The following is a 13,890-nucleotide window of genomic DNA, read 5'->3' as shown; positions in this document are numbered from 1 at the left end:
GTCGCAGCCACGCCCCGCACCTGTCGTAAAAGGGGTGCTCCTCGCCGAAATCCCGAAGGTGCTTCTTCTGCTTTTTCGTCAGGGTGCTGAGCAACTGGCTCCGACTCCGGCTCCCGCGTTTGCCCATGAAGACACGTCAAGTTTGCCAACTTTAAGAGCCGCGTCGGCCACCAAAAAGTAGTGCCGTCAACACAGACACGTGGGCTTGCGGACGGCGCTTTACGGCGGAACACGGTGCCACAAAGCAAATTCGCTTTACGACGCGCTTGCACGACAGGCGTTGGAACGTCGGTTCGCGATGCTGCCCCCTACCGAAGCTCTTAGGAAGCACAGGTACGCCGCCCCCAGACGTTCTCGGAACCCCAGAACGTGGGCCACCGGTGGTTGGGGCTTTCAGGGTGGGGAGATGTGGGTGGGTTGGGGTGCGTGTGCTTGTCGCTGCTATTTTGGTTGTGACAGTCGCCCTGAGTGAATGTGTAGTAGGCGAGATGGTCGAATGCAGTGACTTTGTATACCGTAATAAAAATCCCACGTGACATTTAAGGCTGCAGCATGCGAACATGTCTTTAGCAAACCTGGTGTTACATATGAGGAAAGCGAGGTGTAGAAAAGATGACACACTGGCAAGAAGGCATGAAAACTTCAACTGCACTTAGAAGCGACCACACACTCTTGGCCACCGCGGTCTGCCACCTGCGTATGTGGCAGCCAGCCCCTCCCCGCCCCCCCGTGAAGCTGAGCTTCCTGCCCAGCACCCCGAATTTTGTGAAAGTTTGGGAGAGCCAGCCCTTGGAACCGAATCCGTTCTGGCAGTGCGCAGTTGGCAAGAGCAGAAGCACACCCACACAGATAAAATGGCTCCTAAGATCACCCTGAGGATTGTCACTGTTGGAAAAGGCGGTGGAACTCAATCCAGTGTCTGAAAACCGAACTGGCCACAGGGGCATAAGAAGACTTTTTTGGAAGATTTCTTTTTGTTTTTATATTTTTGCCATAGAGCATGTTCACTCGCTGGAGGGAGACACAGAGAGAGGAAAGTGAGAAATCAACCCCTAGGGGGAGTGGGCACACTCCCTTCTCCTCCATTCTCTTCTAGGGATCTTGGGCATTCACAGCACTCCGCGCTGGTGAGTCTCAAGCCACCGGGCAGGGACTCAAACTGTAGAGTTGACCATGTGGGATCCAGCGCCTTAACCCCTACACCCATGCTGACCCCTTGAAAGATATTTTTTTTAAAGTTTATTTTTTCCCTGAGTGAAGGGAGAGTCTCTGCATATGAGAAAGACAATGCCCCCAATAGGGTCTTAAAATACTTTATTTTAAATTTTTATTAATTTCTTCCCTGAGTGAGAGACACACAGAGAGACAGCACTTCTATCAGGATCTTGACAATGAGCTCCACTGCAGCTTAGCCAGCTCTGGATAGCCCCAGACACGCTGAGCAAACCCAGGACCTCCCATGTGTGTCTGCCTCACAGAGTGTTCTGTTTTTGCTTTGTTTTGTTTTAAGGAATTATTTATTTAGTTCTATTTATTATTATTATTATTTGATCAGAGAGAGAGAGCGCGAAAGCAAGCTGCCAAGTCTGGGACTCAACCCACAGTCCACTATGTGGGAGTCCAGCGCCTTAACCACCATGCCACCCGCCAGCCCCACAGAGTTTTCTATTTTACCAAAGTAACACCTTCTGGCCCCCTGGAAAGGCTTTTCTAAGGTGAAAGAACCGTCCTGTAACTTGATCATAGTGGCGCTTATACCTGGTTTATAATTACCAGAATTAAGCTTACATTTAAAACTGGTGGATTTTAATGTTATGTAAATAATAACCTAAATGAACCAGCAGAAAAAAAGCAAAAAATGAAACTGTACTTCAGAGTAATGCAGCAGCGGGCAGAGCTACTTGACTCCACACGATAAATAAACATAGTAAGACACTTTTTCCCTAATAGAAACTGACAATGTTGTATGAAAACAAAGTGCTAAGTCATAGGCTGCAGAATTCGCCTGAATATTTAAGGCAAAACACAGCCATCAAAGACAGTTTTTTTTTGGGTCCTGCTGATTGGGATGCTTCTGCAGGAAATTCGAGTTTTGCTCAATACCAGGGCGTACCAAAGAAGTTATAATAATATTTCTAGAATGCTGTTCTTGTCTGTTCTAGAAGCCATCTGTGCTCTCTTAATTAGATTCTGGGAGGCCGGGTGAAGAACAGAGGCCAGGGTGAGAGAGTATCAAGAAAATATACAAACAGCTATGGTGCCCTGCAACTGGCCCAGCCAAGGAAACCATAAATAGGCATCTGCCTTCAGTCCAATCTAGATAAAAGGTACCGTCACTTAGGTCAACAAAAGACTGTTTGTAGAATGTCATCATATATTTTAAGGGGCTGACCACAGTATAACCTGGTTCTAACAATGAAAAGCCATACTATTTTTTCTCCTCCCACCAGATCCCAAGTGCCCCACCTTCCCTTGCCAGAGGCAACCAGTTTCTTGGTGTTCGTCCAGAGACCCATGAAAAGCTCTACTCTTGAGCACTTGGGATGACTCTTCCTCTCTCCTGGTTTCCACACCCTGTGGTCCTGTGCACAGGTCTAAGCTGTTCTCTGGTTCAGGCAAAAACCCTTGCCCCACCCAAACAAGCTCATCATTGGCTCACAGAGTAATGGAAAGCAAGCCCTTTCTCCCTCCTGAAAATATTTCTGTTGGCCTTTGACAACATCAGAAAGATTCTTTGTGAAAATTTAACCTGAGAGCCAAGCATTTAGACTTTTTTTTTTTTTAATATACCTCCAGTGAAAGTTCTCTTGACAAAACCCTCACAAAGAAGATGTATATGCTGATGAATGAAGGCCCCGGAAAAATGGTAACAAAAGCAAAATGTGACCTCTCCCCTCTTTCTTCTTCCCTCCCTTGGCCTTTCCTTTTTCCTCTCCAAAGGTTTTCTTTTACCTCTACTCAGAGGCACTCAGTATTTTTAAGGTGATAGGCAGTCCAGGAAATGGTCAGCTATACTAGTTTACAAAAAGATGTTATTGAATTAATACACTACTTTCCCTAGGATGTTTGCAGTGTCTAGTAAAATTCCAAGAAGAATGTTCTCAAGTAATAGGAGAGGGATGGATCTCCCTTAGGATAAGAATAGCAGAATATTCAGGAAGCTATTGTGAATTTTTAAAATGCCTTTTCTATGGAAAATTTCAAGTATATGCAAAAGTAGACAAAATGGCATAATGAATTTCCATGTGTCCATTAATCAACTTCAATAATATATACACCTACCCACGTCCCTGTCCTCACTCTGTAGTTGTTTTGTTGTTGTTGTTGTTGTTGTTTGTTTGTTTGTTTGTTTTTGTCATTTATGAAAGATAAAAAGGGAGGGAGAAAAGGGGGGAAATGGAGGGAGAATGAGATAGGTATTTATCACTTCCACAAGGTCTTGCTGTGTGGTGATCCTCCTGCCCCAGCCTTGCAATTAGCCAGGATTACAGGCTCACTCAACCATGCCCAATGTTCAGGTGGGCACAGGAACCAAACCTGTGTGTACTGTGCAGCCCAGCTCCACAAGGGGTGACATTTATGTGTGTGGACCTAGGCTACCACTCTGTTATTTTTGAAGTGAATTTCACATATATCATTTCACCTGTGAATATTTTCATATGCATTTCTAAAAGATAAGAATTCTTTTCTTAAAAAAAAACAGTAGCCACAATGGCATTATTTCACCTAAAAAAGTGACACTGCTTAATATCATATGGCCAGTGTTTAAATCTCTGATTGTCTTCTAAATGCCATATATTTTTTTAATACTGTATTCATTTAATATGTTCCCTTGTTCTCTATATTTCTCATAAATTGGTTGTTGAATCTAGAAGTTTGGTTAAACTTTGTTAAAGATGATATTTCGTACTTCCCTCAGCGTACAATGTCCGATTGCTTTTCCTTTTGTGATATTACCAGACGTTGATGCTCTATGTCCAAATTCATTGATTTATTAATGCACTCCGTTTCTATCTCAAGGCGAAATCATGGTGATTTTCTAATTCTGTCATTTCTTCATTTGTTTGCTTAACTCTTTCTATGAAGAGAAACTTCTCCATTAACTAAAGTTTGGTTACCCTGAGGTACAGTTTATATAGGGAAGAATAAATGCTTGATTCTTTCCCTTCATTTACTATTCTCTTTTTTTAATGAGAGAGAGACAGAGAGACAGAGGGAGAAAGGAAGCCACTAAGTCTGGGACTCAAACCATAGTTGGCTATGTGGGAGTCCAGTGCCTTAACCATCACTCCACCTGCTAGCCCCAACTAATTTTCTAACATAAGGAGTTAATCACTAAATCTTCTCAGGATGACCAATCATGTATTTGTTTTTATTTTTTGTTATTATTATGAACTCATGGTGTTGTACAAATTGCTGTATTTTAGTCCCTTGCAAATAGTGTGGTGCACATGGTTTGAAAGAGCTATTTTGATATATAGCTCTATATTTAAAAAGACAAACTACTGGGGCCAGCAGGTGGCGTGGTGGTTAAAGGTGCTGGATTCCAACATAGCTGACCATGGTTCAAGTCCCAAACCTGGCAGCTTGCTTTCTCACTTTCCCTTTCTGTGTGTGTGTGTATGTGTGTGTGTCTGTCTGTCTGTCTGTCTGATCAAATTAAAACAATAATAATGACAAATGGAATTAAATAAATAAGTAATTATTTTTAAAAATAAACAGATAAACTACTTACTAATACCAACTGCAGAAGTAAGCAGGGGTCTGTGTGAGATTCTCAGTAGAGCCAGGGGGACCCACAACTTGAGGGTAACTTTCAGATACTGGAGATGTTTGCGATCTGAAACTTACTGTAATAAGTTATGGGAATAGCAAGAACACATATTTTCCAGATATGTCTAGAGGGAGCCATGTGCAAACACAGCTTCTGGTTTGGGAAGGTTCTGTGAAGGGGCCTGTGTGTGTCCGTGTGTCCTCCTCATCTTAAATCACACCGTTTCCTACGTGAGAGACCAACTCTTCCACCTCATGTACATATGTGTTTCTCTGTATTCACCCAAAATAATCCAACCTCTCCCTGAGAGTACTGGCAGAGATTGGTCTCTCACTACTCTTATAAAATCACACAACTTATTTATTTGTTCAAAAAAGAGTCAGAACCAGCAGGTTACATGGTGGTTAAGGTGCTGGATTTCCGGGGCCAGAGTGGCTTGGTGGTTAAGGGCACTGGACTCCTACATGGCCAATCGTGGATTGAGTCCTGGACCTGGTGGCTTGTTTTCTCACTCTCTCTCACTCTGTCCCTCTCTGATCAAATGTAAATAAATAAATAAAGTCAAGTAAAATAATTCTTCTTTTTTTAAAAAAGGCACTGGATTCCCACATGGCAGACACTGGTTCGAGTCCCAGACTTGGCAGCTTGATCTCACTCTTGCTCTCTCTGTCTCTAGTGAGCTCAGATGCCCTGTAACAAATTTTAAAATAATTATAATGATTAAGACTGGCAGGCAGTGTGTTGGTTAAGGGCGTTGGGCTCCCATATGGCCGACCACAGTGTGAGTCCCAGATCTGGCAGCTTGCCTTCTTACTTTCTCTGTCTCTCTGTCTCTGTCTCTGTCTCTCTCTCTCTCTCTGTACCCCTCTGGTCAAATTAAAATAAATGAATTAATTAAATTAAATAATTCTTTAAAAATTATTATAACAATACAAAAAATTAAATAATTCTTTTAAGAAAAGTGCCTACCAGACACTTACCATGTACCAAGTACTATGTTGGTAGCTAAAGATACATGAGATACAATAGGCTCCATGCCAGCCTCCTCAAGGAGCTCACGGTCTTGTCTGGGTACGGATGAGTACACAGACCATTACAGTGCTCTGATAAAGGCTGAACCGGGCAATGCTGGATGCTTAAAAAAGCAGCAAGCACAGGTTTACCCAGACTGGAGGTGAGGGAATCTGCTCCCAGGCTGAGCATTTGTCAATCAGGCACCTTCACTGAACATTGAACTCAAAATTAATCTGTACTCTTGATCTGAGACAGTGGGCTGATTCGGCTGGCCTCATGACCAACGTGTGTGTGCTCGAGAAGGATGTGAGAGAGAAAGGACAACAGGAAATTAGAAAGCTGTGTGGTCATCGGATGCCACAGTGTTTATTGTACAGGGAGCAATAAAGTTGCCAGGTGGAGTGTATTTTAGAAAATATCATGTCTGAGGAAAGGGAAGCTTTGCAATGCATTGCGAATAACATAGAAATGTGGTTTCTTCTTTATATGGTTTCTACCCTTCCCGTTCAGTAAGAAGTACCTGTTGTTAAACCCTGACCCTGGAATACAGTGATTATTAAATGCATTTTCTCAAGCTTATCAGGGGTTGATTCCCGTTAGCTGTAGGTTAAAACTGAAAACAGGCCTAAAATGCTGTGTGGGGAGATAAAGTTTGACATCGCTCTCTTTAGTGGAACACTGGTATTACTACACATATTTTTCATATTTCCAAGGACTCTAAGAACATACACTGTTTCATTTATCAAACACTAAGTAGCTACTATGTTCCAGACGTGACACTAGGCATTAAGGATTTAATTTTTTTCACTACTTCAAAATGCTCTTGCTAAACTGCCTCAGTTTCCCAGCTGGGACTATAGGTCTGTGACTAACTTTTTTTTTTTTTAAGGTTTTTGCCATAGGGCACATGCACTTGCCAGAGAGAGATAGGGAGAAACAGAGGGGAAGTGAGAAATCACCCCTCAAAGAGGATGGCCATGCCACAATCCTTTCTTTTCCATTCCCCTTGAGATTTGGGGCATGCATGCATGCACACCTGGCATGATTTTCAAGCCACTGGGTCCAGGACTTGAACTGTGATTGGCCCTATAGGAATCTAATGCTATAACCACCATATCACGTGGTGGCCCCATCTGACTCTTTTTTCAATAGGGTCTCACTGTGTTGCCCAGGCCAGTCTTGAGCTCACAGTCCTCCTGCCTCAACCTTCCTGAGTCACTCGGATTACAAGAACACACCATTGCTCCTAGTAGGCATGAAGGATTTAAAAAGTTCAAATCTCAGACTTTTCTCTTGACCTGTAGTCTAGTAGGGAGACAAAGCAATGAACAAATCATTACACTGTCACATGCTAAAGTATGTGAAAAGGGCTGCAGGAACTCATAAGAAACTCATTCTGCTGTGGAGGGAACAGAGAGGATGGGCTGAGCCAGGTTTCCTGGGTGAACAAAAAGGGAAAGAACATTCAAAGTAAAGAGGGTGCAGGAGCAAAGGTGGAGAGCTGTGTTTGGAGAACTGCAAGTGATCCATGGAGTGAAGAGGGCAGGTTGGAGAGTCAGGTAGGCAAGGAGCCAACCCGGGGAAGGCCCTGTTGAAAAATTGAGGTCCAGTCCCCTAAAACATGAGGAGCCATTAAAGGATTTCAAGGAATGAGTTACGTGATCAGATTTGGATATCAGGGAAATTACAGTGATGTCGGGTGGGGGTGACAGGGCTCTTGACTCTTCCTTGAGCGGTTCGTTTATTGTCCATGCTGCCCACCAAGACTTTGGAGACTTTGTCTTATTTTTACTAAATGCTTCCTCCCATTTCTTTACATTTCTCGAAACCAGGATCTCACGGCTGTCCTGATAGAGTCATCCCAACCTGACACTGTAGTGAATTCAGTTTACCAGCAAACATGGGTGGACTCTACCCTGTCCACACAGGTCACTATGGTTATGACATGACGGGATCACATGGCCAACCTATGCGTTCTCCTCCCTGCCACTCCTAACTTCCTGTTCTCCCTTTATCCCTATAGGTTCAGAGACCTGTATCCTTCTGCCCAGAAAGTGTCCCGATAATCGGGGTCACCTACGGAGCACGCGATTCCCATTAGACATCGAGCGGAGAGGTCCCGGTCTGAGTGCACCTCTGGAGGCAGGGGAGAACTCCAGGATGCAGCATCCCCTGCACATCTCGGCGTGGCCAGCATAGAAACTACACTGACTGAGATCAGTTCCTGTGAATACCAAGGAGAAGCCTGAAAACTGAGCCCTGGGGTCCTGCCAATTTCAGAGACGACGAGGATGAAGAGCTAGGAGGTAACTGAGAAGGGACCGCCACCGGCAAGAAGAAAGCTGGTATTGTCGCCTGTCTATAACTGATCCTTCCCAAGAAAGGCAGGTTTACAAAGAACTAAAGATGGAGGGTGTGGGACTCAGATCGGATTCGGATCTCAGTCCCACACTAAGTGCTGGGACTTTTATATACTTTATATATGCTGCTGGGTCCAGTTTAGGACCTGGAGGGTGTTTGTTTGCTGAGTAGTCATTCATTATGCACCACTGCACCCTGGGCATAAGTTGAGTGCCAAGGGAATTAATGGGAGAGAATAAAACAAAGTCCTTGGCCTCAGGGAGCTCACAGTGGGTAGGCAGGGAGCAGCCATGGAGGCTGATGATTCTCCTCCTCATCACCATGTGATAAATTCCTTAATGAAGGGTGAGCCATGCACCAAGAGAACAGAGAGGAGGGAGTGATTAATGCAGCCCAGGGAGGGCCTGACAAGTAGGCTCTTTTTCCTTATTTGTCTTTTATATGTCATCTTCCCCAAGAAAATCATGACTCTTCTGAGCACCCCAATTGATCTGTATAACTTAGAAGAATTTTTCCTTTTTTCTTTTCTTGTTTCTTTTTAAATTTTTAGATTTTTGCTATAAAGTAAGTATGTTCAGAGAAAGACACAAAGAGAGATGGGAAAGTAAGAAATAACTCCCCTCCCCAGGGAAGTTGGCCATGCCACAATCCCTTTCCCAGTCTTCTCTCAGGATTTTGGGCATGCACACTTGCACAGAGTGATTTTCATACCCTGAGTCTAGGGCTCGAACTGCTAAGTCAGCCACGTGAGATCCAGATGCCTTAACCTCCATGCCACCTGCTGGCCCCAAGAACTTTTTTCTTTTGGAGAGAATAAGGAGAAAATAATTCCTTAGGATAAAGATCATGGCCTTACTAAAAAATAAATTAGGAATTATGGGACCAGCAGATGGAGTAATAGTTATGTCACTGGACTCCCATGTATTAGACCATGGTTTGATGCCTGGACCTGGTGTCTTGAAACTCACGCCAGGAGCATGTATGTGCATGCCCAAGATCCCAAAAGGAGACTGGAGGAGAAGGGGTTGTGACTTGGCCATCTCCCTCCCCCCGCCCCCGGGGGGTGATTTCTCACTTTCTGTCTCTGTGTTTCTCTGGCAAGTGCCCATACCTTTTACCAAAAATATCTAAAAAAAAAAAAAAAAAATTAGGAATTATGATCTTCAATGAAATTGAGTCTATAATTTCTTGTTAGCCCAAATCAGTGTTCTCCCACTTTTGTCTGTCCCCAAATAACTCCCTATGATAGCCTTGACAGCCCAGTGGTAACTACTGAACCCCTGACAGATGGCATGGTGGGCCACCATAATCTTCATCCTCTTCCTGACAATTGTGTACCTTCTGTTTAGGAAGCAGCTTTTCTCCTTCAGATAATGAAGTCCCTGGAACATCAGCTTTTTTCATATTTACATTAATGAGCATAAATTTACAATGAACAAGATATGTTATATGTAATTTTTTAAATTACCAGCGAGTATGTGCATGAGAGAGAGAGAGAGAGCTCCACAATGGAATGTGGTCATGACACAATCCTTTTTCTTCCATTCTTTCTTTCCATCAGTATTTTCGGCACACAACACACATGCTCCCATCATTTTTTTTTGTCTCCAGGGCTGGGATTTGAACCATGGTTGGCTATGTGGAATCCAGCACCCTTAACTGCTAAACTACGGGACCAGCCTATGAATAAGATAGCATATCATCTTTGTGTGTATTTTTATTTTCTATTGCTTTCTTCTTCATGTATCCATCCTGGTTAGAACTAAAAACCTGAAAAATAAAAATTTCTTCTTGGATCACAGGGGACAATGCTCAACTCCTACCCATGCTGTCCTCATCTCTCTTAACTAAGAACTTGCCCTGTCTCAGATACATTCACTGTCTCCCACCTCAACCATCAAGGGATGTCAAGTAGTCATCTCAAGCTATGTGAGTTGAATTATCTGGATGCTTCTTTGTTGGATGAAGCAAGGTCTCTGAACCAACAGGGATAGAGGGGGAACACAGGAAGTCAGGAACAGTGGGGAGCAGGACGTTTAGGTTGGCCCATATCATCCCCCTTATGTCATAACCATATCCACACAGTGACCCAAAAGAATGGTGTGGAGTCCACCCATATTTGCTGGTTCACAACAGTGTCATACTGTGATGATTCTATCAGGAGGCCTCAAAATGTTTAGAAATAAAATGTTTAGCTAGTAATGTCCTTTCATGAATTTATTATAAATGCTTGCACCAAAAATTCCACAAAGGCAGGTTGTAAAACTGCAGTTCCATGTTGAATGAGGTGGAGAGTGAGCCTTACCTGCAACCTTCCAGCTCCTCTACTTGTGTCTGAAGATACAACTTGGGATTTTGAACAAGTGTTTGGATAAATGTTTGGATAATTTTGTCCCCTGTTGCTCAAGTTGTTGTAACTTTGTTACTGGCAAACTAAGTCTGGCTGCTTGATCTCAGTCAATGAAATGAGAGGCAGAGGCTGGAGAAGAAAGGCGTTTTTTTTTTTTTTTCTTTCTCTTTTTTTTGGAAAGGTTTTTGCCATAGGGCGCGTGTGCTCGTTCTTTCTTTCCATCAGTATTTTCGGCACACAACACACATGCTCCCATCATTTTTTTTTGTCTCCAGGGCTGGGATTTGAACCATGGTTGGCTATGTGGAATCCAGCACCCTTAACTGCTAAACTACGGGACCAGCCTATGAATAAGATAGCATATCATCTTTGTGTGTATTTTTATTTTCTATTGCTTTCTTCTTCATGTATCCATCCTGGTTAGAACTAAAAACCTGAAAAATAAAAATTTCTTCTTGGATCACAGGGGACAATGCTCAACTCCTACCCATGCTGTCCTCATCTCTCTTAACTAAGAACTTGCCCTGTCTCAGATACATTCACTGTCTCCCACCTCAACCATCAAGGGATGTCAAGTAGTCATCTCAAGCTATGTGAGTTGAATTATCTGGATGCTTCTTTGTTGGATGAAGCAAGGTCTCTGAACCAACAGGGATAGAGGGGGAACACAGGAAGTCAGGAACAGTGGGGAGCAGGACGTTTAGGTTGGCCCATATCATCCCCCTTATGTCATAACCATATCCACACAGTGACCCAAAAGAATGGTGTGGAGTCCACCCATATTTGCTGGTTCACAACAGTGTCATACTGTGATGATTCTATCAGGAGGCCTCAAAATGTTTAGAAATAAAATGTTTAGCTAGTAATGTCCTTTCATGAATTTATTATAAATGCTTGCACCAAAAATTCCACAAAGGCAGGTTGTAAAACTGCAGTTCCATGTTGAATGAGGTGGAGAGTGAGCCTTACCTGCAACCTTCCAGCTCCTCTACTTGTGTCTGAAGATACAACTTGGGATTTTGAACAAGTGTTTGGATAAATGTTTGGATAATTTTGTCCCCTGTTGCTCAAGTTGTTGTAACTTTGTTACTGGCAAACTAAGTCTGGCTGCTTGATCTCAGTCAATGAAATGAGAGGCAGAGGCTGGAGAAGAAAGGCGTTTTTTTTTTTTTTTTCTTTCTCTTTTTTTTGGAAAGGTTTTTGCCATAGGGCGCGTGTGCTCGCCAGACAGACAGAGAGAGATAGAGAGACAGAAAGCGAGAAATCACCTGCCAGGGGGGTTGGCCACACGCAATCCCTTCTCCTCCATTCTCCTCTCGGGATCTTGGGCATGCACGCACACGCCCCCGGCGTGAGTTTAAGCCACTGGGACCGGGACTCGAACCGCGGTCAACTACATGGGAGTCCAGCGACATAGCCATTACACTAACTGCTGGTCCCGAGGAGGACATTTTTCAACCTCACAGGAGCTTACTCTGGAACCAGTACTAGTTCTCCAAAGAACAAAAAGACCTTGAAAAATCATTAATAGAGAAAAATCCAGAGAATTAAAAAATTAAAAAAAACTAGCCATTTTTTTTCCTCCATAGGGTAAGAAAGGAGGGGCTTCTGAATCCTATCAGGAAAGATTAATTTGGTACAACCCAATTAGTAATATTGAGCATCTCCTCTATGCTAGACCACTAGGAACGAAATGCTGTGGCTCTTCCTGTGGGACAATTTATCACCTCCTGTGGAAAGCAGAAGAATGCACTCCAGGAAATTATTACAACAGACTCTCTCCAGGGCCACTGGGGCATAGGTGTTAGCTGCCCTGGTTAGCGCTGTGTGACCAGCTATCTTAGGAGAGAAATGCTCTTGTGTTCCCCTGCAGTGTCACTCTGCATAGTAATAACCTGACTCCCGGATTCAAGGAAGAGTTTGCTCCTAGTGCTCAGGGTGTCTAAGTTGAGAGGTGAGACCCAGCAGCCAGCATTCCTTCTGTCTAGGTCTAAAGCTCAGGATGAAACGTAGCTCCAGGCTAGTGCTAGTAGGTGGCATGGCGGTTAAGGCAGCTGGATGCCACATAGCCAGCTGAAGGGTTTGAGTCCTGGACCAGCAACTTGAAAATCATGATGGGGGACCAGCAGGTGGCATGCTGGTTAAGGTGGCTGGACCCCACGTGGCCGACCGTGGTTCAAGTCTCGAACCAGGAGGCTTTCTTTCTTTCTTTCTCTCTCTCTCTCTCTCTTTCACACACTCTCATTCTCACTCTGTCCCTCCCTGGTCAAGTTAAAATAAATGAATAAATAAGTAAAATAAAAATAAATAAATAAATTTCTTTAAAAAGTTCTTTAAAAGAAAAGAAGAGAAAATTATGATGGGTACAAATGCATGTGAGCTCAAATCCTGAGAGGAGAATGAAAGAGGAGAATTACAGTGTGACCATCCCTCCTGGGGTGTGAGTTCTCATTTTGCCTCTTTCTGGAAAGTGTACATACCTTGTAGTAGAAACTAAAGGAAAAAAAAGAAAAAAGAAAGAAGGAAATGTAGCTCTGGGCTTTTCCATTGGCCAGGTGTTTTCAATCCAGGACATGGCATGTCCCAAACACTGTACCCAGAAAGTCAAGAGCCTTGTCTTGGTGAAGAACCATTTAAAAAGTAAAAACAGAACCCAAAACAAGACAAAAACAACCATCCAGGAATATCAGGAATAAGGATGGTGAGGACAAGGCTTGGGCTGGGATCAAATTAGAATTGGTAGAGCCAGCAGGTGGAATGGTGATTAAGGCGCTGGACTCCCACATGTCTGACTGCAGTTCAAACCCCAGACCTGGTGGCTTGAAAATCACTCCAGGCATGTGTGCATGCATGTCCAAATTCCTTTTTTTTAAGAGAGGTTTTTGCTATAGGGCACATGCACTCGCCAGAAAGACAGAAAGAGGCAAAGAGACAGAAAGCAAGAAATCACCCCCCAGGGGGGATGGCCACGTTGCAATCCCTTCTCCTCCATTCTCCTCTTAGGATCGTGGACAAGCACGCACACGCGCCCAGTGTGAGTTTTAAGCCAGGGACTCGAACCATGGTCAACTACATGGGAGTCCAGTGACACAACCATTATGCTAACTGCTGGTCCCTGCATGCCCAAATTCCGAGATGAGAATGGAGAAGGGATTATGGTGTGGTCATTCCCCCCCCGGAGGGGGGGTGATTTCTCACTCTCTCTCTCTGGCAAGTACAAGTGCCATATGGCAAAAACCTAAAGTAAAAAAAGAAAAAGAAAAAATAAAAACGGGACCAGCAGTTTGAGTCCCAGACTTGGTGGCTTAAGCTCACACCAGGTGCATGTGCATGCATGCCCAAAATCTCGAAAGGAGAATGGAGCAGAAGGGATTGTGACATGGCCATCCCC

At 43.8% G+C, this 13,890-nt stretch overlaps 2 protein-coding genes across 3 annotated transcripts in view; one reads left to right on the top strand and one right to left on the bottom strand.

The window, feature by feature from the left end:
• The window catches only part of UTP25 (UTP25 small subunit processome component), a 28,870-nt gene extending 28,642 nt beyond the window's left edge, over positions 1–228 (bottom strand). For both annotated transcript variants that reach the window (XM_006159333.3, XM_027776110.1), the window contains exon 1: positions 21–228. In XM_006159333.3, the coding sequence (XP_006159395.1) occupies positions 21–127 (107 nt within the window). In that variant the 5' untranslated portion in view covers positions 128–228. The remainder of the gene's footprint in view (positions 1–20) is intronic.
• Positions 229–275: 47 nt separating this feature from the next.
• Positions 276–13,890, top strand: part of IRF6 (interferon regulatory factor 6) — a 44,917-nt gene continuing 31,302 nt past the window's right edge. The window contains exons 1-2 of the mRNA XM_006159327.3: positions 276–333; positions 7,812–8,094. The gene's annotated coding sequence lies outside the window, so the exon portion shown is untranslated. The remainder of the gene's footprint in view (positions 334–7,811; positions 8,095–13,890) is intronic.

This window comes from Tupaia chinensis, unplaced genomic scaffold (genome assembly GCF_000334495.1).
Source record: "Tupaia chinensis unplaced genomic scaffold, TupChi_1.0 Scaffold000627_1, whole genome shotgun sequence".
NCBI classification, from domain to species: Eukaryota; Metazoa; Chordata; class Mammalia; order Scandentia; family Tupaiidae; genus Tupaia; species Tupaia belangeri.
This window is presented reverse-complemented; position numbering and strand designations above follow the sequence as displayed.